Source organism: Euprymna scolopes, chromosome 29 (assembly GCF_053919585.1).
Source record: "Euprymna scolopes isolate OS-2025 chromosome 29, ASM5391958v1, whole genome shotgun sequence".
Classification (NCBI taxonomy): Eukaryota; Metazoa; Mollusca; class Cephalopoda; order Sepiida; family Sepiolidae; genus Euprymna; species Euprymna scolopes.
Window position 1 is genome coordinate 3,622,587 of NC_136510.1, and position 26,973 is coordinate 3,649,559.

At 31.8% G+C, this 26,973-nt stretch overlaps 1 protein-coding gene and 1 pseudogene across 1 annotated transcript in view; one reads left to right on the forward strand and one right to left on the reverse strand.

Annotated features, from left to right (window-relative positions):
- LOC145252453 (zinc finger FYVE domain-containing protein 21-like) overlaps positions 1-26,973 on the forward strand; it is a 120,575-nt gene that overhangs the window by 42,388 nt on the left and 51,214 nt on the right. The window contains exon 3 of the mRNA XM_080111855.1: positions 22,607-22,775. Within this exon, the coding sequence (XP_079967981.1) occupies positions 22,607-22,775 (169 nt within the window). The remainder of the gene's footprint in view (positions 1-22,606; positions 22,776-26,973) is intronic.
- Positions 14,779-14,895, reverse strand: LOC145253123 (5S ribosomal RNA; annotated as a pseudogene).

Genomic DNA, 26,973 nt, shown 5'->3' on the forward strand with positions numbered 1-26,973 from the left:
AAGACTAAATCGAATTTGTTCCACATGTCCAAATCCCCTGTTTATCAAGTTTCAAGTCAGTAGACCAAAAATTGACAGGTGTTTGAGAGACTATTCCTCAGACACACAGACAAGGTTCTTTTATATATATATATATATATATATATATAATAATAGAAAAATCTTATTGAAAATTAATTCAAATTTTCAAAAAGACATTAAAAACCTGTAAAAGAGGCGTACAGAATTTTTAATTATCAGACAAGGAATACAAATAAACTTGAAAAACCTTATTCGAAAAATGTAATTCTTTTCATCAAACGAAAGAGGTCTGAAAAATATATACTAAATTTTGCGTGTTAATGTATTAAAAGAAATTACAAATATGAAATGAATCGTATTTTCATAAATTTTTTAACAGTTAAAGTTTATAGAGATTCATAATAATTCATAATAAAGTTTATAGAGATTCATAATAATTATGAAAGAAGGAACAAGAAATGAATATAAAAGGATACGGAAAAAATGCATTGAAAAAGAAGGTAAAATCCAGGAAGAAACCGGATAAATCCAAATAAGTTAATTGAGATATATATATATAAAATGTGTGTGTGTGTGTGTGTGAAGTATTGAAGATTATTGAGGAAGCTACGAAAATATGTTGTGCGACTGCCAATAAAGCTCAAAATATCACCAGTAGAGTGATTCACTTCATTAAAAAAGGAAATAATTCCAAATTTTTATGTAGAAATACGCAGAGATCGTCATTGCTTGATGGCTGCACGGACTGGCGCATTGCATTCGAGTTAGAACGCCGGCATGTATTTCCAACTGAAATAACGTTAACAGATATGAGCCCGGATATCGTCATTTAGTCCGTTAATTTGAAAAAAGTTTTTTCTCGTTGAATTAACGGTTCTATTTGAGGAAATTTTTTGGCTGAGCATCAGCGTAAGTTGAAAAGATCTGCAAGAAGAATGTATCAGAAATGTCTGAAAAACTATCGAAGTTGGATGCTGAGGTTTTATTGCAAACTGAACCTCCACATTCTTTAATACACTTGGTCTTTCTCCGTCAAACGAGAAAAAATACACAAAGAAAATACAAGAGATGGTCCTATCTGCATTATCATGGATATGGCAATATCACAGAATGACAACAATCCAACAAAGTCTGGTGGTATCGTGAGATACTGCTAGTGGTAATGATGCTTCAGCCCCAAAACCATCCATATATATAAAAGGCAAAATGGACGCGAGCGTTTGTGTATGTCTGCGAAAGGCTTTTTGCATCAAGATTCTCGTGTCGGTTAATTTCCGCAAGAAGTTTTCGCATACTTCCCAGATCATACTATCTCAGATTCACAAATGGACACCATCTCGATCTTTTTTGATCGAGTGAAACAAAATTTCCACCATGGCGTCATCTCGTGTGTTTGTTTGACTTTTTCGTATAAAGCGAAACTGTTCAAATCATATTACGTTTCGATTGACTATGCTTAAATTCGACGCACGCAACTTTCGCTTGCGCCATGGTAACATCGGCTAACGCGTTATGTTTTTTTCAACTTCTTTTCCTCCTTTTTGCATTACAAGATCGAGCCGGCCTACCGGCCTGCCTACTGCCACTTTTTTTTTTTAACCTCACCTTCTTTCTCTCCTTCGTGTTAAGGATTCCAGCCTATTACCACTTTTTTTTTTTTTTTTTTTTAACAATTCTCTCCACCCTGTTGTTTCCTCTCCCCACCCACCCACCAATTCCCACCCTTACTACACCACCGCAACACACCCGGGCAACGTCAGATACCCCCACTAGTTTTTATATATAGGTATCAGAATAAGATGAAATAGATAACAGATTAATGAATCTTGTGGTTTCAAGTCTTAGAAAATATTCATGGGATGTAATATTTTTATACATAAGGCAATCCCAGCCAAATAGGAATTGCTCAATAATGAAATTTAAATATAAAAAAAACAACTTCTTTTTCATGCATCTTCACCAATCTACTCGACGTTCAAGGTTCACAATTAAGGGCAGGTGAATTGGGACCGACAGACGGTTTTAGAGATTGGATATCTACATCTAAAGATTTAAATAAAGTGGAAACGTTACCACATGATACGTTCCCTGCAGGCTACAACAGTCATCTTCAGATCTAATATCAACAAATATTTGCCATAAACCGTTCTCATAAATAATCAAACTGTGTTCAATCCATTCATTGTTTTCAATCTTCTCATAATATTCATCTCATTAGCCTTTATACTCGAATGGGTTTTAGCTATGATGCAAGGAATATAATTTTACCTATGAGAACAAAAATCCTAGAATTTATACTATTTTTGGTGTTTCTGTTCGAGGATGCAATTTAAAGCTAAGCCCTATACTAAGAGGAAAGTGAACATATTTTTCAAGGAATCCAATTGTGTTAGTAATTTGCAATAAAATTATGGGGTCTGTGTGTGCACCAGACAGCCATAAACTGCAAAGAAAATCTTTTTATTTAATTTATGACTTCTAAAAGGTTGAAAATTATTTAAAAAAAAAAAAATAAATAAAATAAAGAATAAAAAAAATAGTAATGTAAGGTTATAGCAGAGGTTGTCAAACCTCAGGACAGCAGGACAAATCTGGCCCTTGAGTGAATTTTGCTTGGTTCGCCACCTTACTCAAGGTTATGAGATAAATTTTATAAAATATATTTATAATTTTTTTTTTTTTTTTTTTTTTTACATTCCTATAGTAAAATAACTGATATCATTCAAATATAATCATATTCAATACTTGTTTTCTTGAAACAGCCAGACAATGTAATTATAGATTTAATAACATTGTTATGACAATTTAGCCAAAGCTGTTTGGCCCTTCTCCTATAATCAGTATAGCTTTTTGCCTCTCATGTTCGAAAAGGTTGCCGATCCCTGGCTTAACGGATGAGAGCATGAGTGCACACGGGTCCCTCATCATTCATGTGGCTGCTAGTCTTTTGTGTTGACATATTTCTATTATATAAACGGCAGTTGTCTCTGATTTTGTCCGGCTGAAACTTGAAAAATACACAACAAATCTCTACAAAGTTGGTATTTTTTTTTTTTTTAAATTTAAATCAATGTAACCCAGAAAATAATATCTAAAATTTAGAAAATAAAGATTCTTTATTTGGAGATGGTCATTTGTATCATACCGTACTCTGTTGTTTTTCTTTTATGTTTTAATCACATAAAATACATGTTAAAATATTCCTGGATATCTGATTGAGTTGTTTGAAAAAAAAAAAATTGTTTTAATTAGTCTTGCTTATAATTTGCAATTGACACACCATGTCACCTATCTCTTGTGGAGTTTCTGAATGACGTCAAAAAAGTCAAAATTGGGGGCGTAGAATCCCCAGGAATTAGATCAGCAGGACTGACCGACATTTCAAGACAATGCATGGTGGAATGTTCTGACGTCATCCTTGCTAATAAAATAGACACATGATAAGGAGAGATGAGAAGCAGCGTAGGACAAGTGGACACATTATCTTTGCCACTTTGCACACACCCCACCGCACGACCCCCTCCACGCTGTCAGCGTTGTCACTAGAAAATAAACCTTGTTAAATCATTCATTACATTGCATATTATTTTAAAAGTGTAAGAGACTTTTTGTGTTTATGTTTATTGTGAAGGTACACCTAAGTTGTACGGATTTCAAATGAACCTTGATTAGCGATCCGGCTAGTTAATTTTTTTTTTTTATAGCACAACAGACTCCCCCCCCCCTTCAAGGGAGTACGACGAACAAGTTACCACACAACCAAAGAAAAAATAGGGCATTCCACCACATTGTCTGAAATGTTGGTCAGTCCCTCAGGGATTCTATGTCCTCCATTTTGACTTCTTTGACGTCATTTTCAGAGCACATGATCCAGGATCGCTACCTTGACTCCGGATCTGATTGACTTTCCTTTGAATCATCTTCACAAGCCCAGAAAGCCAACTATCCACTTCTGCCACCTTCACTCGATCCCCCCCCTCCCTCTGTAACAATATCACCACAAGTATTGATATTATTTAACTCATTATTGAAGAAAATAAGAAAGATAAAAGGAGTGAAAGATGGCTGAGGGGGGGGCATATAGCAAGCAGAAAAGATTTTCTTTTTGTTTGTAAAATTTAATTAGTTTTGCAAACATACTTTCTCGATTCAAACAATCTTAACCTGAGCTTAATGGATGACCCAACAGGTCACTCATTTTCTAGTCATCATCTAAAGCACAGAAGATGAAAAGTGTAAAAGTCTGCATTGTTTCAATTTGTTTTTTGTGGTTGTTGCTATTTTGAAAACTCTTCCCAGAAAATAAGTGTTGACAGCAGCAAATGAAGTGCAAATGTCTGCAGGATATAAATTTGTGGGTGAGGTCGATGGGAGAGGGAGCTATATAGCATGACTAGAGACTTGTAGAATGAGATGTTGACAATCGTTGCGTGTTTGCTATCACGTCGGGAGTCGCCAAAATGTAAAAATGGAAGACAAGAAGTCTCATTCTAACATTTAAAAACAACTTTATTGTTCATCTTCATTAGTAAGAATAAGGAAACGAGTTAGTCGTAGAAAGTGTTTTTGCGTGGAGATGTAGATTAAAAACTAGACAAGTTGAAAGAGAGAAGAGTTGATGTATGTTTGTGCCTAAAGTAATGGCGGAAACATACGTCACGAAAGATTAGAGACAGTACTGTAGGATGAGAAAAAGAGTTTGTGTGTGTGTTGCATGGTTGGAGGTGGACAAGTCCTTTCCACGTGGAGTTGTCAGTCCGAGCTCGAGAGAGAGAGAGAGAGAGACACACACACACACACAGATAGTGTGTTGCCGGTTTAGCCTTTTATAAACTCGGTCACGTGACTGAGAGCTGGCTTCTGATTGAATAAATCAAGAAGGAAGTATATTCAAAATCTCCAGCTGCGAGAATTCATTCCTGCTTGTGTTCGTTGCAAGTTCGTCTGCTACAGATTGTCACCAAACACAACCTATGAATGACCATTTTTCTCTAAAAGTATGATCAGCAACCTCAATTCATGATTGAAATGTACAATGGCTAAAGTAGTTGCACTTTATAAACTAAGTATATTAATCTATCTATATATCTATAAAAACAGAGATGTGTGTGCCACAGACGATTTCTGATTGGTTAATCCAATAATCACATCTCCTAAAAAACTATGGTTCGTAGGCTCTTACCTTTACCATAAAATATTATGGCTTGATTTATTGTCCATCTTGGAAGGGTTTAATTTTTTCCTAACTTGCGATTTACAAATTAAAAAAATACGAAACTGACAATCTAACAATCGAACCTCCGACATCACGGCCGCCATTATGAAACTAAACCAAAAAAAAAAAAAAAAAAGCGCCTTCACTCGTGGTCTTTACATTTCGGGTTTGGGTACTTGTGCAGTTTTCCATTGACATTAAAAAATGGAAATATTTAAAAAAATATATATATATTGTACGTACTCGTCATGGGATAAAGTTTTCCTACAGAAAAAATCACGTAATTTCATCAAGTAGTTATTTTTTTATAGCGAAAAAAGAAAAAAATCAACGCTACAAGCGAGTCATTATTAATTAAACAGAAAGTTCAAGTAGGGGGATTTCCCCATTTTTTTTTTTATAGCGAGGCCAAATTTCGCGAATTTGGCCTTTTTTTAAAGCAGTTTGGCCTTCAAATTTCTGTTTGGCCTTTTTCTTCACCGATGAAATAAAAAAAGCAAATAAAAACAACGCAATAAAACTTTTAAAAATACGGCACACTTTTGTTGTTCTTGTTTGGTTTTTTTTTGGTAATTTTCCTTATTTTTTTATTTTTTCAAGATAATACTATTAAATGGACACTATTATGCCAAATTAGCCCCCCCCCCCCCGAAAAAAATGCACAAAAATTCGAGATTTAAGGTTTTGACGAGATAATTTAGCGAATTGTCCGGACTATTGCGAGAGAACCATCCATTAGTTTTTCCTGAAATTTTGCCACAAATTGTATTTCAATACATAGATGTGCATAGTAACAACATTTTTTAGCCGAAAATTTCCGTTGCGTCCCCAGATTTCATCGGTGAAGAAAAAGGCCAAACATAAATTTTGAAGGCCAAACTGCTTTAAAAAAAGGCCAAATTCGCGAAATTTGGCCTCGCTATCAAACGATTTGACCTTTGAGAACTCTACCAAACTCCTCCTACAATTTTGGGTCTAAACACGTGATATTTTAGATATAGATTCCTTGGACATGGATCTAACTTATTACCTTTACTTGATCCCTAAACAATAAATGTTAAGAAGTCATAATAGGGGTCAAAGTTTAAAAAATTGACCGTTTTTTTTTCTCAGCATTAACCTCAAAACACCTGGGCAACGCCGGGCACCGATTGCTAGTATTTCATAAGATTGCATTGAAAACTTTAGCAAACTCTTAATATTGCTGTATAATTTATTTATTTTTTTAAAACTTTTAATTATATACACCCTAATCCTAAAAGAAAACTTTGTATTTCTTTTTTGTGTGTGTGTGTGGGGGGGGGGTTCTGTAAAATATAACATCTTGACCAAATTTCTTTTTTTCTTATTGACTCCATCTTCCAAAGAGATGTAGACAATATAAAACAAATGATGCTTGAGTTATTTTAGAATGCCATTCAATTTTTGTTTAACAAATTCAATGTGCCAGCAATCTGGCCATCTGATGATAATTATGGTCATCATGCACACAACTCTGCTGAATTCCAATCTATGGTTCCCTTTTGCTAAACTTTCACAGAAAAAACACTCGACTAGCTGCAACCACTATAAACGATTTCTCCCTTCTCTATCTGTGCCTAAATCTAAACACAGATTGCATGAACAAAGCTTCTTTCCCAGAACTGCCCGCCTGTGGAACACGGTTAGGCTGGTCTGCTTCATAGTTGATACAATATAGTAGCCTTCAAATCTAATGTAAACAAATTTTTGTTGAGCCGTCCCCATAAATAATAAAATTCTACCCAGTATACACCATTAAGGGTTACTACACTACCACCTTACATCCATTAACCCTTATCCTTAAGTTGCCTTTGGGCTTTGATTAGTTGTGACTCCCAAGTAAAAAATAAATAAATAAATAAAATAAAAATTTAAAAAAATAACAAAACTGATGGCAGAATCTGACTCTCACCTAAGCAACAATGATTTATATTTATCTATTATAGAAATGAAAATGTAGACATATTATAGTGAGCTATACAGATGTACCTTTTTTATTAATACTAATATATATATATATATATTAATTTTATTTATACAAGCATTAATGGCTACATATGTGCATACATGTTTCTGTAATTCCCCACGTCGGGGGATTACGTCTTCAGGCCAAGAACCACCTTCAAAAGTGACATTTCCACCAAATACATTTTTCTATTTCGTTTATCAAGTTAAAAATATAACCTGGGTGGGAGTCAAAAAAAACAAAAACGGTAAAAGGATGAGTGAGGTCTATGAAGATGATAAACATCTTTTTTCTTTTCCCCTCCCCCATCTAACTTAACTTTTGGCTTTTTATGGCATAGGGTCATTGAGAGTTTCGTTTTCTTGTCTTAGAGTCTGTAAGTTAATAACCTTAGCTATGGTCAACCAAGTACTGACCGGTGCCTTTTTAATCTACCTCCACCCACACATACACGCAACACACACATAACACATCCATACACAGCCACTGCCAACACACACAGTATACACACATTAATCCATATATTCAAAAGCGAATCCATGCTAGACACTTTTTGTTTTATTTACTGAAACTAGACAATGATTCTGAAACTACGTAGAAGATAAAGTAAAAGTTACATTAAGGTAAATAAAAATATAAATAAATAAAAATAAAATACATAAATAAATAAATAAATAAAAATAAATAAAAATTAAAAAATATATAAAAAATACAATAAAAAATAAAAAATAAAAAATAAGATAAATAAGAATAAAAATAAAATTAAATTAAAACAAATAAACCAACAAAATGTGAATAAATATAAACCCGAAAGTTATCTAAACCCCACATGTACCTATATGCGTGTATCAATACACTTATAAATGTCTAACATTTATCTACACCCGCGCATATATACACGCACACACATTTCAGACATACAGAGACAAATAATAGTATTTTTCTTTACTTATGTAGCGTGGTAACATCTTCGTATATGCAATATTATGCTACCCGACTACAGACGGGTGTATATATATATATATATATATATATATATATACATATATATATATATATATATATACATACATACACATATATACACAAACACACACATACATACATACATACATAAATACATACATATACATATATATATATATATACATATACACATACATACATATAAACACACACACAACAGACATACATATACATATCCACACATACATACATATATAACATATATATAAACAACATTCGGACATCCATACATTTTTGTAATCTATATTGTTACAACAATTCTATACGAGGCAGCCTATTCTAATAGTTCAGAAATATACGTGTGTATACATATATCTACATACAATAGACACAGAGACACATCCACATACAAACATACACACAGATACATAGATACATATATATATATATATATAAACATACAAACATACATGCATACGTAAAATACACTTATATATCCAAAGTCACACAAATATAGACATATATATATATATATACATGCATACATGTACCGTGCCACCAAATGATACATCTAAAGTAGAAACAGACATGAATACACCTACTATATAAATTCACTTTTTCTATCAAATTCCACACGTCTAGTTACGTTTCATGGCCCCATCCGCTTGTTACACTTTCCTAAGTTGTAGGTTTTTACCGTAAAAATTGACACTACGTAAAAATTTATATTGAATTCAGCATGAAGTTCATAGGGTTATCCTCATATTTAACAAAGATTCTTTCGATGGTAAGGCAGGTATACATAAGATGTATCACGACACAATAATAATATATAATAACATATGACATAAATCAGAGTATTTAGGTTATACAAACCTAGTATATAAGCTTATATATTGTAGTACTTACCTTCATCTTTGCTTATTCACTCTAATACCCTTATTCCTTTCTCTTCCGTTCACCCTTCATTCCTTACTTTCTTTCATCTATTTTTTTTTTTTTTTTTTTAATATTAATAAATTATTTTTCCTACCCGGGTATATAAAGATCATATATCCATACATGCACACACCCAAAAATATCCATATGCATACATTATTACGAGCTTCACTCAAAACGATCTATTACTCATTTAGTTCAAATATACCTTCATACAGGTACTTATTTCGGCTAGTAATACCATAACTGCTCGATGAAGTAGAATATTAAGTGACTTACGTAACCCATATGGGTATGATTATAGTTGCGACCTCACTTATCCTCTTTGTGGGGGGGTTATTTGATGGGGGTTAGTTGTACTTATAGCAGTTCCATTATCCTAATTTAGAGTTCCTTAAGTGCATGTATTCTGAAATGTTTGCAGGATATAGCAGTTTCTTGTTTAATATTCAATAATTTTTCTCGGTCTTTAAACCTAGTTATCTCAAGTTTTTCTGATAAGCATAATAGACATGGTGAGTTCAATGAGTGGCAAGTATTGGCCCTTCTAATAATATTCCATTCTATACTAGGTGTTTTATTTTCTCTAACTAATTTCCAGTAATATAACGATAAGGAAGTGTCCTTTTCATATGTTTGATTATTCATCGAGCGTGTATGTCCATAGAATCTATTTTTGAAAGTCATTTGGGTACTCCCTATGTAGAATCTTTCGTCCCTTGGGTTCTCCACCGGGAATATCCTTGCTTGGTATACCACCGATGGGGTCAGACATTCATTTTTTATTGGGCATTCCTCAGGTTTTTTACAGTTACATTTATTCGCCGCAGTGTTTGCACTAGTATTCTCCCCTTCTCTATTAGTCGTCTTTAAAATTCTTCCATTATGCTTTTTTATAATCCTTTCCAAATTATCACTACAGCTGTAACTTAATTTTAATGTATTTTTATTAAATATTTTATGTAATATATTATTTGGTGGGAAATGCTTATTAATAAGTTGTAAAAATTTTGCACCAAGTTTTGTTTTCAACATAATGTTAAAGGGGGGTGTGAACCAAATAATTTTCCTACCACGATTTCTAGATCCATTTGTGCTAGTGTTATTTACTTTATATTTTATCTCTATGTCCTTATATCCACTATTTTTAAGTGCTGTATTATAAATAGCTTTGCAATTATTGAAAGTTACTTCATTAGATGGGAGTTCAACCTGAACCTATGGATAAATACGGCGGATCCGGTAAAATGGTTTCTTAACATTGCCAACAAGAAAAACTGCGCCTTTGTGCAATTTGACATTATGGATTACTACCCGTCAATCACAAAGGATCTCTTTGGAAAGGCAATTGAATTTGCCAAGACCTATACTAATGTCTCCGAGGAGGATTTGGATATTATTATGAAATGCCGCACAACTGTCCTTGTCTATAACGGGGAACAATGGGCAAAAAATGGGCAAAACAACTTTTTCGGGGTATCAATGGGATCGCTGGACTCTGCAGAGGCAACAGATCTCGTTGGACTTTATATCATTCATAATTTAACGAACGATAATATTATTGATAGAAGGGACATGGGCCTATATCGTGATGATGGGCTGATAATAGTGAAGAATGCTACAAGTGTTAAATGTGATCAGATTAGAAGAGCAATCCATAGGGACATGAAAAATTTTGGCCTAAAAGTAGAAGTTAATGCTAACTTAAAACAGGTTGATTTCCTTGACGTTACTTTAGATCTGGATTTAAATGCTTATAAACCATATATGAAGGATAACGCTAATCCTATTTATATACACCCGCAGTCTAACCATCCACCATCCATTATTAAACATATACCGTTATCTATTGAAAGTAGAATAAGTAACAATTCATCTAATGAAGTAACTTTCAATAATTGCAAAGCTATTTATAATACAGCACTTAAAAATAGTGGATATAAGGACATAGAGATAAAATATAAAGTAAATAACACTAGCACAAATGGATCTAGAAATCGTGGTAGAAAAATTATTTGGTTCACACCCCCCTTTAACATTATGTTGAAAACAAAACTTGGTGCAAAATTTTTACAACTTATTAATAAGCATTTCCCACCAAATAATATATTACATAAAATATTTAATAAAAATACATTAAAATTAAGTTACAGCTGTAGTGATAATTTGGAAAGGATTATAAAAAAGCATAATGGAAGAATTTTAAAGACGACTAATAGAGAAGGGGAGAATACTAGTGCAAACACTGCGGCGAATAAATGTAACTGTAAAAAACCTGAGGAATGCCCAATAAAAAATGAATGTCTGACCTCATCGGTGGTATACCAAGCAAGGATATTCCCGGTGGAGAACCCAAGGGACGAAAGATTCTACATAGGGAGTACCCAAATGACTTTCAAAAATAGATTCTATGGACATACACGCTCGATGAATAATCAAACATATGAAAAGGACACTTCCTTATCGTTATATTACTGGAAATTAGTTAGAGAAAATAAAACACCTAGTATAGAATGGAATATTATTAGAAGGGCCAATACTTGCCACTCATTGAACTCACCATGTCTATTATGCTTATCAGAAAAACTTGAGATAACTAGGTTTAAAGACCGAGAAAAATTATTGAATATTAAACAAGAAACTGCTATATCCTGCAAACATTTCAGAATACATGCACTTAAGGAACTCTAAATTAGGATAATGGAACTGCTATAAGTACAACTAACCCCCATCAAATAACCCCCCCACAAAGAGGATAAGTGAGGTCGCAACTATAATCATACCCATATGGGTTACGTAAGTCACTTAATATTCTACTTCATCGAGCAGTTATGGTATTACTAGCCGAAATAAGTACCTGTATGAAGGTATATTTGAACTAAATGAGTAATAGATCGTTTTGAGTGAAGCTCGTAATAATGTATGCATATGGATATTTTTGGGTGTGTGCATGTATGGATATATGATCTTTATATACCCGGGTAGGAAAAATAATTTATTAATATAAAAAAAAAAAAAAAAAAAAAAATAGAAGAAATAAATAGATGAAAGAAAGTAAGGAATGAAGGGTGAACGGAAGAGAAAGGAATAAGGGTATTAGAGTGAATAAGCAAAGATGAAGGTAAGTACTACAATATATAAGCTTATATACTAGGTTTGTATAACCTAAATACTCTGATTTATGTCATATGTTATTATATATTATTATTGTGTCGTGATACATCTTATGTATACCTGCCTTACCATCGAAAGAATCTTTGTTAAATATGAGGATAACCCTATGAACTTCATGCTGAATTCAATATAAATTTTTACGTAGTGTCAATTTTTACGGTAAAAACCTACAACTTAGGAAAGTGTAACAAGCGGATGGGGCCATGAAACGTAACTAGACGTGTGGAATTTGATAGAAAAAGTGAATTTATATAGTAGGTGTATTCATGTCTGTTTCTACTTTAGATGTATCATTTGGTGGCACGGTACATGTATGCATGTATATATATATATATATGTCTATATTTGTGTGACTTTGGATATATAAGTGTATTTTACGTATGCATGTATGTTTGTATGTTTATATATATATATATATCTGTATCTATGTATCTGTGTGTATGTTTGTATGTGGATGTGTCTCTGTGTCTATTGTATGTAGATATATGTATACACACGTATATTTCTGAACTATTAGAGTAGGCTGCCTCGTATAGAATTGTTGTAACAATATAGATTACAAAAATGTATGGATGTCCGAATGTTGTTTATATATATGTTATATATGTATGTATGTGTGGATATGTATATGTATGTCTGTTGTGTGTGTGTTTATATGTATGTATGTGTATATGTATATATATATATATATGTATATGTATGTATTTATGTATGTATGTATGTATGTGTGTGTTTGTGTATATATGTGTATGTATGTATATATATATATATATATATATATATATATATATATACACCCGTCTGTAGTCGGGTAGCATAATATTGCATATACGAAGATGTTACCACGCTACATAAGTAAAGAAAAATACTATTATTTGTCTCTGTATGTCTGAAATGTGTGTGTGTGTATATATGCGCGGGTGTAGATAAATGTTAGACATTCATAAGTGTATTGATACACGCATATAGGTACATGTGGGGTTTAGATAACTTTCGGGTTTATATTTATTCACATTTTGTTGGTTTATTTGTTTTAATTTAATTTTATTTTTATTCTTATTTATCTTATTTTTTATTTTTTATTGTATTTTTTATATATTTTTTAATTTTTATTTATTTTTATTTATTTATTTATTTATGTATTTTATTTTTATTTATTTATATTTTTATTTACCTTAATGTAACTTTTACTTTATCTTCTACGTAGTTTCAGAATCATTGTCTAGTTTCAGTAAATAAAACAAAAAGTGTCTAGCATGGATTCGCTTTTGAATATATGGATTAATGTGTGTATACTGTGTGTGTTGGCAGTGGCTGTGTATGGATGTGTTATGTGTGTGTTGCATGTATGTGTGGGTGGAGGTAGATTAAAAAGGCACCGGTCAGTACTTGGTTGACCATAGCTAAGGTTATTAACTTACAGACTCTAAGACAAGAAAACGAAACTCTCAATGACCCTATGCCATAAAAAGCCAAAAGTTAAGTTAGATGGGGGAGGGGAAAAGAAAAAAGATGTTTATCATCTTCATAGACCTCACTCATCCTTTTACCGTTTTTGTTTTTTTTGACTCCCACCCAGGTTGTATTTTTAACTTGATAAACGAAATAGAAAAATGTATTTGGTGGAAATGTCACTTTTGAAGGTGGTTCTTGGCCTGAAGACGTAATCCCCCGACGTGGGGAATTACAGAAACATGTATGCACATATGTAGCCATTAATGTTTGTATAAATAAAATTAATATACCTGCTCTGTTCACTCATTGAGCACTATTTTGGTAGACACGTGTTGTTTCATTGGATTTACTTCTAGGAAACTAAACTCTACTGGCTATATATATATATATATATATATATATATATATAAAATGGGTTAAGAAATTCCAACGAAAGAAAGATGTATATTTAAATAAGGGAGTAGTCACCAACAATGTGTATTTTTTAACACTATTTTATTATTCCGTGTCTTGGTTTTTCATTGAGAATTATGTTTGGATCATTGTAATAATGTTTTTAAGTCATTGAAATCGTTTACGCGCGTTTCAGACGGTCTGTGATGTGTCCTCGTCAGAAATTATTTTCAAATGTGTTGGAGATGTAAAAATGGCGATTTTCGTAGTTAATTTGAAGTTTTTCCAAGGGGTGGAGGCTTGTAAGTGTTTATTAATCATTGGTATGCTGAATTTTTATTGCTTTTTTATTGGGCTTGTCCAGAGAGACGTTGACCTGGCTGTAGTCGCTATCTCTTTCTGCTAATGTTCTTTTCTTTTCCTTTAGGGTGGGGTAGGGTGTGTGTGTGATGGCTTCTTTCAGTCTTGACAGACCATGGATATTCACTGTAAGGGTGCCTGCGCATGAAATTTTTGTGGCAAGAGTTGCGCAGTCTCCAACCACACTTCTCCTAAGTCGACATTGTTGAATACCAGTGGCAAGTGGAGGTTCAGGGCGACTGGAAACAATGTCAAGATGAGTGGAGAGCACATACAGTGCCTAGAATTCCCAAATGGTCACCCATCTGGTACTAGCTAGGCTCAACGTTGCTTAACTTCAGTAATCTGATGAGAACCGGTGTGTCAACGTGATTATGCTGTATATCATAACCATAGTACGGCAGAACATATATATATATATATATATATATATATATATATATATAAATAGTTATCTATATATCTCTGGAATAGTCCAAGTACACTGATGAGCCATAGTATGGCAAAACACATGTACATAGATTATTGTGTTATAAGTAAAACAAACAATATATATTTGTTTACATCCAAAAATATGGGCTATCTTTCTAAGGGAAACTAGCTCCCTGATCTCTGAGGAAAGAAACACTTATACCAAATTTAATAATTGTGAAAAAAATGAACAACAAAAAAATTGACGTGTGTGGATGTGTCTTATATACTTTTAACATTGTTTTTTTTTTTTTTTCTAACTTTCTTCAGTGTGGTCAGATGGAAGTTCCATATCGAATGATATTTCTGGAAAATTTGTATAAAAAATAATTAAATTGAAGTTTAATTATTTTTTTGATAAAGGTCCCCAAAATGTAATACTTATGTGAAGAAGGAAAATTTTCCCGAAATATTATATATATTAAAAAAACTTTGTATTCATAAAAGGTAAACTTGTATAGCTTTTACCACCTTTATATATCTTAATTTGGTTCAGTTTGTGTGGGTCCATTACACCTTTGCATTGTATTGCCTTCTATAAATTTCCTTTATATATACACACTAAACAATGTTTCAAGCAAATTTCATTTTAACCTCTTAGTATTCATAGCGTTTCACTTTAAATTAGATCGGTTGTTGTTTCAAAGATTGTGATTTTTTTTTATACATAAACTCTCAAAAATTCGATTTTCTTCTCAAATTCATACGTAATGACAACTGCCGCAAACTAAAAAGAATCAAAATCTTTGACTCTAAACGATAGCCATTCTTTTTTTTCTTCTTTTTTTTTTTTCTGATTAGTGTCAGTTAATTTTCACCAACTCCTCATCCCCACAGCTCAAACAATCACATATTCTTAATTCTTTATCCTAACTCACTTATTAAAAATAACTTTTTTAGTAACAATTGAATTTCAGTTATCACAGAGTTTAGGAAAGAATTTGAATTCTTACTTAATACTATTTTCGAGTGTCAACAGGTCAGAACAACCTGGCATGAGGATATTTCACCCAACAAGTTGACCCTGACCAAATATTCTAAATAACAGTGTTTGAAGTCCATACACTACTTCTGGGTATGGCTAACCTGCACAAGTTTATATAAAAAATGGTACACCTTCTCCAAGTGAGTAATGGTATGAAGCTGGCGACTCCACCAGACTAGATGAATTCTTGTCCTGGAATCTGGTAAAAGCAAAAAACCAACAAAACCGTATACTACAACATAATTATCTTAATTCGGGAGAGAGGTTTGCCAAGTGTTTAAGAGGTAGATGAGAACGTTAATAGAATATTTGAACATCTTTAAATCTCGTATCAACTTTGTACGAGATTTAAAGATGTTCAAATATTCTATTAAAGTGTTAACCACAGGATGAAACATTTTATTTCTGAAAGTTTTGAAGTAAAACAAAAAAGTGTGATTCTTCTTAGCATATCAGATCGCTTTACAACTTTTAATTAAGATGCAAACTTGATAAATCAAATCGCTATTCACTGAGATCAAATATCTTTGCAAATAGAAAAACAAACGATCAAATTTGCTTACATCTTCTTTCTCTGCTTATCACACTCTCATTAAACCAATATTTGTTCATTTTTGTTGCTGAATTTTTGAGATGTGGATTGATTATTCATCTTATTTGGATTCTTCGGACTACTGTTCTCATCTTGAGTGCTATTTTCACAACGTTTCACTTCTTCTGACCTTCTTTAGGTGTATCTTGTCAAACTTGGTAATCTTTCCATTGAACCTGGAAATATGCAGGGAATTTCGAACGAATCCTTTCCTTAATCTATAGAAGTAGCATATTCTTGTTCCATCAGCCATGACTAGGTAGAAGTCCTAAGTAATTTGCAATCATATTTTGAGTGTTGCCCCACACTATGGATTGAACCTTCAACCTCCAGAAGTGTGTAACTTATAAATGAATTTTACCAAGCACTTTATCCATTATGCTATGGGTCCTCGTAGATAGAAAGACTCAAAAGTGTGACAAAATACACCTGAAGGTTAAAGGTTACATCAGCCGAAATGTAAAAATATCACACAAGATGAAGTCTGAAGAATCCAAATGTTACAAATTTTGTTTTAGTTTTTCATTTTGTCTTTTTAATCATTTGTTGCCCATACAAGCGTACAAATATATTGTGAACGTATTGATTGATCTGGGAAGTATATTAGGCAACATTTTCATTAGCTTGTTTCTCAAGCTCCTTCATTATTAATAAATAAATCTATAATATTGAGGAAAAACAGATAACGATCCAAACTCTCTGTGGGTGTGTATAACACATAGTGAAATAAACTTTTCATATTGTTTCAATATTATTATAAGAGATCCTCTCTTCGACCATTTTATATTGCTATATTAATATTGTACATGTTTTTTTTTATAAAGGTCAGGTTGAGAAAATGCCTAAAACGGCATAACAAATAGATTTATATGATATGATAGATGGCTGCGGATGTGAAGGGGGGTGCATACGATGTTGCACTGCCTTGTTTGATTTTTACTACTAATCGATACAGCTTGATAAAATTTTAAAACAGTTCAATATTAATGGGAAGGGCCATGTAAAAAAAAAAAAATTGGAGGGGGGCTATCATGTGATCATATGAAACCTGTAAAGATGGTTCATTTTAATCAAAGAATATAAGTTGCAATGATAGTCAAACGAAGAAAGTTTCGAAAAGATTATCAACAACTCAAAACCCTGAAAGCATCAGAGTATCCGTCTCCCCCTCTCCACCCCTATTTTTCCTCGCATTATCTCCCTTCCATCCGAATATAAGACTAATCTGACCTTAAAATTATGCAAGTTTGGCTTTTATTTATAAATGCAAGTGATAGTGGTGCAACGTTTGATTTCTGTTGGAATTATTGCATCACTTTCATTAATATCCATGGAGAAGGTATGAACCCATCTCCTCTCCTATTTATCAACAACTACAGGTGAAATTGTAGGCAGACTAGACTTCCAAGCTTCAGTAACGCAACTAGTCAAAAATAAGACAAAATAAAACAACTCCAAAATATCTAGTAATGGGACGATTCCAATATTTTTTCCGATTCCAATACAATTATCGATTTCGTTCTAAATTCTTGATTCCAATACAATTACAGATTATAATTCTTTTTAAATCTCTCTATCTCTCTCTATCTATCTATCTATCTATCTATATATATATATATATATATATATATATATATATATATATATATATATATATATATATATATGCAGCTATAAAGTTATTATGTTTTGTCTATTTTAATTTTTTGATTATTTAAAAAAAAACATTTAATATGTGCATATATTTCTGTAAATGCACAAGTGTTCGTTGGAAGGGATTTATAAAGTTATACTGGTAGTTTAAAATTAATACATATTTTATTATTAATACCAGTAAAGGAAAAATAATTTTTTGTCGTTGGAAAATAGGAATAAATTTTTCTGATTCCGATACCCAAAATAGTTATTTCTTTTTATTCTCATTATTTGTCCCAATGCTTAAAAATCTCTGCATGTGGTCAAGGTTTATGGTATCATCAGAATTCCCAGCTTGCCTCGGTAATAGTGAATCTCTCTAAAGTAATGTATTGATGCATTATAGTTCAACTGAATAAAAAAAAATAAAAAAAAAGGTGTGCCTGACTTGGCAAAAGCTGAAACTGGACGAATAAAAACTATTTGTTGTCTTCGTATTGATTTTCTCTTTTGTTTGAACATTTTTTTTTTTTTTTTTTTTTACTGCAATGTGACTTGAAAGCAAATGCAACAATCCACCTGTCGGCTTAGTTTTTTTTTGTTTGGACTTTGCTTGGTTGGGACACCATGTCGCACTTAATTGCCCAACGTGAATACATTGGACGCCTTCCATGAACCAATAGTTTTAATGTGTCAAACCATCTCCTTAAGAGGTTCTGTCCATCATTGATTAGTTACAATTGAGGTTAAAATAGCGTTTATATTGGTTTGTCATGCTTAAGTTTAAAATATTGTTTTCTCAGAGAGATAGTGGTTTGTCAACACATCTCCCCCAGAAGTTGCTGTGAAAATACTTTTGTTATAAAGACATCTAAAAGGGGATGTAAATGAAATCGTCTTCATCATTTTCATTGTCTTCATCATTTTCATTGCCTTCATCGTTGTCATTTTCGTCGTTTTTGTCGCCTTCATTTTCATCATTTTCGGTTTAAAGTCCATTTTACATGCTGAGATGCCTTGGCCTCTTTTAGAAATTGACTTCCAAACTAACCGATCTCTCAAATCTTCATCCTTTCTTTGGACTTACAACACCAACTGATTCTGCTACATTAACTGCATCAACTCACCTAAAACCTCTCATCACTTGACGTGGCCAAACTATTGCAGTCTCCTGCCCTGCATACATCTCCTTATACTGTCCAAATCTAATCTCCCTCTGAGCTCATCAGATCTAAGCTTGTCTTTAAGACTCGAATTACACAAATCCATCATTCATTTTTATATCCTTTCTTTTTATGCAACACATGTCCTCAACCCTCACTGACCAGGTTTCACTTCTATTTAGTCTCTAGAGACAATGGATATCCCCTGTAAAGGTGGTTACTTAGTCTATTGTGAAGCAAAGATTGCAGAATTGTATTTCTCTTGAACTGACATTGCACACTGGACAAGAGAAATCCAGGTTCAGTGGAAACTATGCTCTGATAAACAAACCCTTCAATATGCAGCACCTCGCATTGCGAAATGGTCAGTCATTTAGTAGTGACCATCGGGTTTAAAGTTACTAAAGTGTGGTGATCTAACAAAATCGGCATGACAACGTGATTATGATATATGCAATACAAACAACGTGATTATGATATATGCAATACAAACAACGTGATTATGATATATGCAATACAAACAACGTGATTATGATATATGCAATACAAACAACGTGATTATGATATATGCAATACAGACAACGTGATTATGATATATGCAATACAAACAACGTGGTTATGATATATGCAATACAAACAACGTGGTTATGATATATGCAATACAAACAACGTGGTTATGATATATGCAATACAAACAACGTGGTTATGATATATGCAATACAAACAACGTGGTTATGATATATGCAATACAAACAACGTGGTTATGATATATGCAATACAAACAACGTGATTATGATATGCAATACAAACAACGTGATTATGATATATGCAATACAAACAACGTGATTATGATATATGCAATACAAACAACGTGATTATGATATATGCAATACAAACAACGTGGTTATGATATATGCAATACAAACAACGTGGTTATGATATATGCAATACAAACAACGTGGTTATGATATATGCAATACAAACAACGTGGTTATCATATATGCAATACAAACAACGTGGTTATCATATATGCAATACAAACAACGTGGTTATCATATATGCAATACAAACAACGTGGTTATCATATATGCAATACAAACAACGTGGTTATCATATATGCAATACAAACAACGTGGTTATCATATATGCAATACAAACAACGTGGTTATCATATATGCAATACAAACAACGTGGTTATCATATATGCAATACAAACAACGTGGTTATCATATATGCAATACAAACAACGTGGTTATCATATATGCAATACAAACAAATGTATATCATTTTTCAGTACTGATCCAGAACCTGACCCGACGGTCACACTGGCATCTTCTGGCAGTTTACAATAAGCAGCTAAAAAAGGTTGTTGGAAAAGTTATGAACACAGTCGGATGATAAATTCAAAACAATGGAAACAAAACTTTAACGCAGTAAGTTAATACTTACTGTCAATTCAATTATATCAAAGAAATATTTTTATTGTTTTCAAGGAGAGTTTACACATTAACACAACTATGAACAAAAATCAAATGGTTTTTTTCATGGACATTATCAAATTTTTTTTTTTTTTTCATGGACATTATCTAATTTTTTTTTTTCATGGACATTATCTAATTTTTTTTTTCATGGACATTATCAAATTTTTTTTTTTTTTCATGGACATTATCTAATTTTTTTTTTCATGGACATTATCTAATTTTTTGTTTTTCATGGACATTATCTAATTTTTTGTTTTTCATGGACATTATCTAATTCTTTTTTTCATGGACATTATCTAATTTTTTTTTTTCATGGACAGTATCTAATTTTTTTTTTTTTTTTCATGGACAGTATCTAATTTTTTTTTTTTTCATGGACAGTATCTAATTTTTTTTTTTTCTCGTGGACAGTATCTAATTTTTTTTTTTTTCATGGACAGTATCTAATTTTTTTTTTTTTTCATGGACAGTATCTAATTTTTTTTTTTTTTTCATGGACAGTATCTAATTTTTTTTTTTTTTTCATGGACAGTATCTAATTTTTTTTTTTTTTCATGGACAGTATCTAATTTTTTTTTTTCTCGTGGACAGTATCTAATTTTTTTTTTTTCTCGTGGACAGTATCTAATTTTTTTTTTTTTTCATGGACAGTATCTAATTTTTTTTTTTTTTCATGGACAGTATCTAATTTTTTTTTTTTTTCATGGACAGTATCTAATTTTTTTTTTTCATGGACAGTATCTAATTTTTTAAGTTTCAATAAAATTTTTTTTCTTTCTTTGTAATTTTTTTTTATGGAACAAGTAGGATCAGAAAACTTTTTTTGCTTATCTTTTTAAGAAAATTGAGAAAATTTTAAAATAAAATATCTTTTTTGTAAAGGAATTTATAACAAAATATTCTTGTTGCAATGAATTTTATTGGAACTTGTCTGATTACGACTGATTGCTGATTGGTTAATCACGTCAGTTTTTTCAGCTGCTTTTCCGGCAGTTTACTATAAACTGTCGAAAGATGCTGACACAACCTTGGGTCAGGTTCTGGAGCAGTACCTTTTTTTTTTTTTTTTTTATATATTCAGTAAAATTAAGTTTAATAGTTGAATGGAATCTATGGTTGGATTGTTATAATTAAATTGTGTTTATAGACACACACAGCAGTTGTTGTAGACAAATTTACTAATGGACACAGAATTTTATTGCTAAGACAATTCAGGGCTCTATGGACAAACTTATCTTTAGTTGACCTTTGACAACTAAATATTTTCATTTACTAGCCAAATAGAAAAGTTACTTGCCAAACCCACATCATTTTTAGAATATGACATCTTCGTTCTGTGATGAATATATATATATATCATAAAGAGTTTTCTGTATTTTTTTAAATAAGTGTAATTCTAAATATACAACAAATTTTATGTTGATACTTTAAGGTATAAACATTCTAATTTTTTCAGATATTTTTCAAAAAACCTTTGTTAAAAAAGAGTATTGTTCTTAAATTTTTATTGTTTAAATAATTTAACTTTGTTCGTTTTATTAAAAAAAAAAATTGAAAAGAGTTTTCACTCCTTAGTGAGTTTTGGAAGATTGTCGGTGAAAGAAATAAAATCGCCGAAAGATAAGCATTTCATTATTTCTAGTTGCCATTTTAAAAAATTACTCGCAAATGCAACTGTTTCACTTGCAATGTAGAGTCCTGCAGTTGTTTGCAAAAAAAAAATTTTTTTTTTGCACATCTATTTTATATTATTTACCGTTTTCTTTCAGCATCACTGCCGGCGTTGTGGTCGACTGTTCTGTAGCCGCTGCTGTGAAAATAAGGTTGCCCTTCCCCGCATGTGTTTTGTTGATCCCGTCCGCATGTGTGGCAATTGTGCCAAAGTCACAAAGGGTGAAAATGAATTCTTTGAAAAGCATCTCAAAGTTTTACTTAATGGTAAGTAACAGTTTAGGTTTGATCTTTATTTGGAGGCAAGGGCATGCCTATAACAAACCTGGCATCCATGCAAGTTGAGTCCATAACTAGTTATGACCATGATTATTGTATCATAGTAAAAAAAAAAAAGTATAAAAAAATGTAAATTTAAAGCAGACAATATAATGCAGAAGTGTAATGGATAAACACAAACTGAAGCAAATTAAAACATATGATGGTGGCATAAGCTATAAAGATCCACCTTTTATTAATACGTTATGTGTTTTTTTTTAATACTTTTAACATTGTATTGTGTCCTTGCTTGCATTACTATGGTTTGATGAAAGTTCCGTATCGTATAATATTTTGGTAAATATCCTTTCTTCTGATACGTGTTCGACTTCATTCAAATGTACACACAGATCGTGAAGTTTCACAGTAATTGAAATGAACCTGAAATTTTATTTTGTTGTAAATTCTATTTTTTAAACTTAATACGATCTGCGTTAATAGTCTTTATTATTTTATCTTTTGTTTCCATGTATTTATTTGTTTTTATTTTGTTTAAGTATTTGATCTTTGCATATGCCAAAAATCACAAAACTTACAAAACATTAGCAAACTTCATTGTTTTGTAAAATTTTTGACATTTTTGTTAATTAACTCATTTTTTCAATGTTTTTACAAAATTTTTATTCCTGGCAAATTTTGGGCATTTAATTATTTGTTAATAAAAAAGGTTATTTTTTTACTATGTTGGTTTGGTCACATTGAAAGAATGGTTGAGTGTTTTTGTGTTAGATGTTGAAAGGTTGAGGTTATTTGGTAAGGGATGACCCAAATAAAACATGGGAGAAGGTGATACGGATGGATTTGAGAAAGAGTGATAAAGACCTGGCCAGAGATAAATTAATTTAGAGGTTAATTTCTAAAATCCAGCATGTAAAACAAAATGTTGAACTGGGCATGATGATAATGCAGGTGTAATTGCATTGGTTAAAGGTGAATGGAATAAATTCAGAAAACTTTTGTCATTACTAACCAGCAGAGAATTACCATTGAAGAGTCTACCAGTCATATGTATGAAGTGTGATGATGTATAGAAATGAAATCTGGCCAGTGAGAGTTGAGGACATGTGTTGCATGGAAAAAAAAATGATTGATATGTAAGACTGGCTTAGATCTCATGAGCTTAGAGAAAGATTAAATCTGGACAGTACAGAACAGTTAATGATTGTGTTGAAAGGAGGAGTTCTTAAGCTAGATTTCGAACAATTGGGGTAGCGGGCCACTTGGCAGGGGGGGGGCAAGGAAAACATAGGAGGAAGTGATAAGGATGGATTTGAGAGAAAGAAGGATAAATTAAGATCTGACCAGAAATAGGTTAATGATGTAATGAATACATCAGTCTCTTTTCACAAGATCATTGGCTGGTTAAGCCATAAATAACGACGAGAGATGTTGAAAGATATACTGAAAGCCTCATGCTTAAGCATATTACCACATCCAACAATGAACACTTGTTCAGTAATGCGACTTACTATAGCATTACAAGTTTTTTTTTTTCTTTTTAGATAATTGCTATTTTATCAACTTGCATGAAAAGAACTATGTAAAAGATACTTAAAACCGTTTGAATTATGCAAACACCATCAGTAGCTCAAAAGTTATGAGAATTTTAAGTGCCAAAATTTAGGCTTTTCCATTGACATTTTTCTTTAGAAAAAGTGGGCTAAATTACGGACCTCAACATTTCAAGAAATTCGGTAATTTTGCCACCATTTATTTATTTTTAAGCTATTCTCATGAAACTTGCACTCTTATGTAAAATTGTGTGCTCTTTCTGATTATGGAGTCAAATCTGATGTATCTCTTTACCATAAGCCATGAATTATAAATTAAATGTACAAATTTCAATTTTTTTAAAACTGGCGCATGGTATCATACAGTGGGTGTTTATTCATGAACAAAACTAAGTATTATAGTAGTATTTAAATATAGCTTTGAGAGCAGGCATTTTCCTGCCTCCTCACCAAAGTAGAACTTAATCTGGGATGTAGCCGTTGAATGCCTAAAGAGCATTCATGGCCGATATTTACTACACCTCTCACAGAAAAAAAAAAAATTGAGTAGATATGAATTAATCTCAGAAATAAATCAAAGAAAATTTTTCATATAGATTTTGGATTTCTGTAAAAGATGGAAATTCCCATAGTCGACCAGAACTTACGCATTTTGGGACCAGTCCCATTTTCAATTTTGTAAATCCTCTCTATCTGGCCCAAAATATACCCCTATTTTCTGAGATGCAACCATAAATCATACTCTACATGAATCCTCGATGTAGCTTTTATAGTACCAGGATGCCATGAATCCTGATAAGCAACAACTATATATTCACTAGTTGATGGTAATTTTTGTCATTTCTATTCTGTTGTTTTACTGAAAATTCAACTATGTAAACAAAGAAATAAAACGGTAATTTTTTACCTTGTTTCCACCTTAACATTTAAAATGATTACTTTTATATGCTTTAGGGTATGCTGAAAACGAATATTGCATTTAAATTTTCTGCAAATTAAGCAATGTCATTTCTTATGTTATCACTGGTGACTATTTTGGTACGCGCGAGCGTGCAAATGTAACCCCGAGAAACTGTGCAAACGCACGTACCAAGATGACCACCAGCAATAACATAACAAATGACATTGCTTAATATCTGGAAAGCTACATATTTGTGGAAAATTTAAATGCGATATTCGTTTTCAGCATACCCGAAAACCTTAAAAGATAGTCATTTTAAAGAATAATGTTAAAAGGTAAAAATTTACGAAATGCATCACAATGAAATTCTTTATTGACCCGTCTAATTATTATTATTATTATTATTTAGATATCCTCAGTTTAAAAAAATGGGTTTGTTTTACAGATTAAAAAAAAATGATCTTGACAATGAGTTAAAAATAAATTCAAGTTTCACAATATATTTTATTGAATTGTTAGGTGAAAGTACAGAATAGTTAACAAAACACCCTTCCTTCTCCATGTTAAGAATGGGTTTCTAAATGATGTTATTATTTCAGCATGGTAGCATAAGTGCACAAGTACCTTTTATTTGTCATATATTTGTTTTTTGATTTTTTTTTTATCACTAAAACACAATTCTACCTTAAGTAAAAGTAAGAAGTTATAATTACAATGATAAAACAAATGCATGTACTTAGTACATGCGTTTGTTTTTTAGTGCATTGCACTAAAAGCATTAAAAACAACAAAATAGTATTGTTTGGAAATCAAATTGAAAAAACTTGAAAATAATTTTTTTTAAATTGACAAACTCAGAATAAAAAAATGAAACTGATTTTTCTGCTTTCAAAACGAAAGCAGAAAAAAAAACAGTTTTTTTTATTTTTAAGAGAATACAACGAAACTCGTTAATACGCTGACTTTAGTCAGCTGAGCGCATAGTAAGCCACTTTCCCCCATTAAGCGGATTTGAATTTCTATAAAAAATAACATATTAAAGAAATTTCCGCACAATTAATAATTATCAAATATTTACATATTATACATAAAAATAGTTCGGAAACTATTATGTCTATGAAAATGGATGATATATGCTAATTTATCTTATCAATTTTGAAATATTCTTCGTCAATTTTGCTCGGTCATAACATTGCTTCCTGTCATCATAAAAATATAAATCAAAGTCCAGTAGAGATGGACTTCTATGCTTATATAGCCTGTTAAAATTTCAGCCATATCCAATCAAATTTGACCCCGTGCATATGTATCCAAACGTAACGTATGAAATGTAAACATTGAAAAAATAGTTTCCCTTTTTGCTGTCGTCATTTTTTACTGTTTTTTTATTTTTAACTTGGAGCATAAAAACAGTGAGCGCATAAAAGAAAACTTAACATCATTGGAATGCTTATTCTATTCTATTTCCATTAATGTAATTCTTTTAAAAATTGACCCACAAATAAAAAAGATATGACTTGTTGAAGCACATTAGGCATGTAATATTGCCGATGTCCACAAAAATACAGCATACGCTTGCAATGCTACTTACTAGATTATTACTCGAATATTGTAATTAAAATCACTTTATGATGAATCACAGGCTTTTATAAATACTAACCTTCGGTTTAGCCAGTCTGTAAACATCAAAAAGGGCGTCAAGCAAGGAGATATGCTTTCGACAATCCTGTTCTGT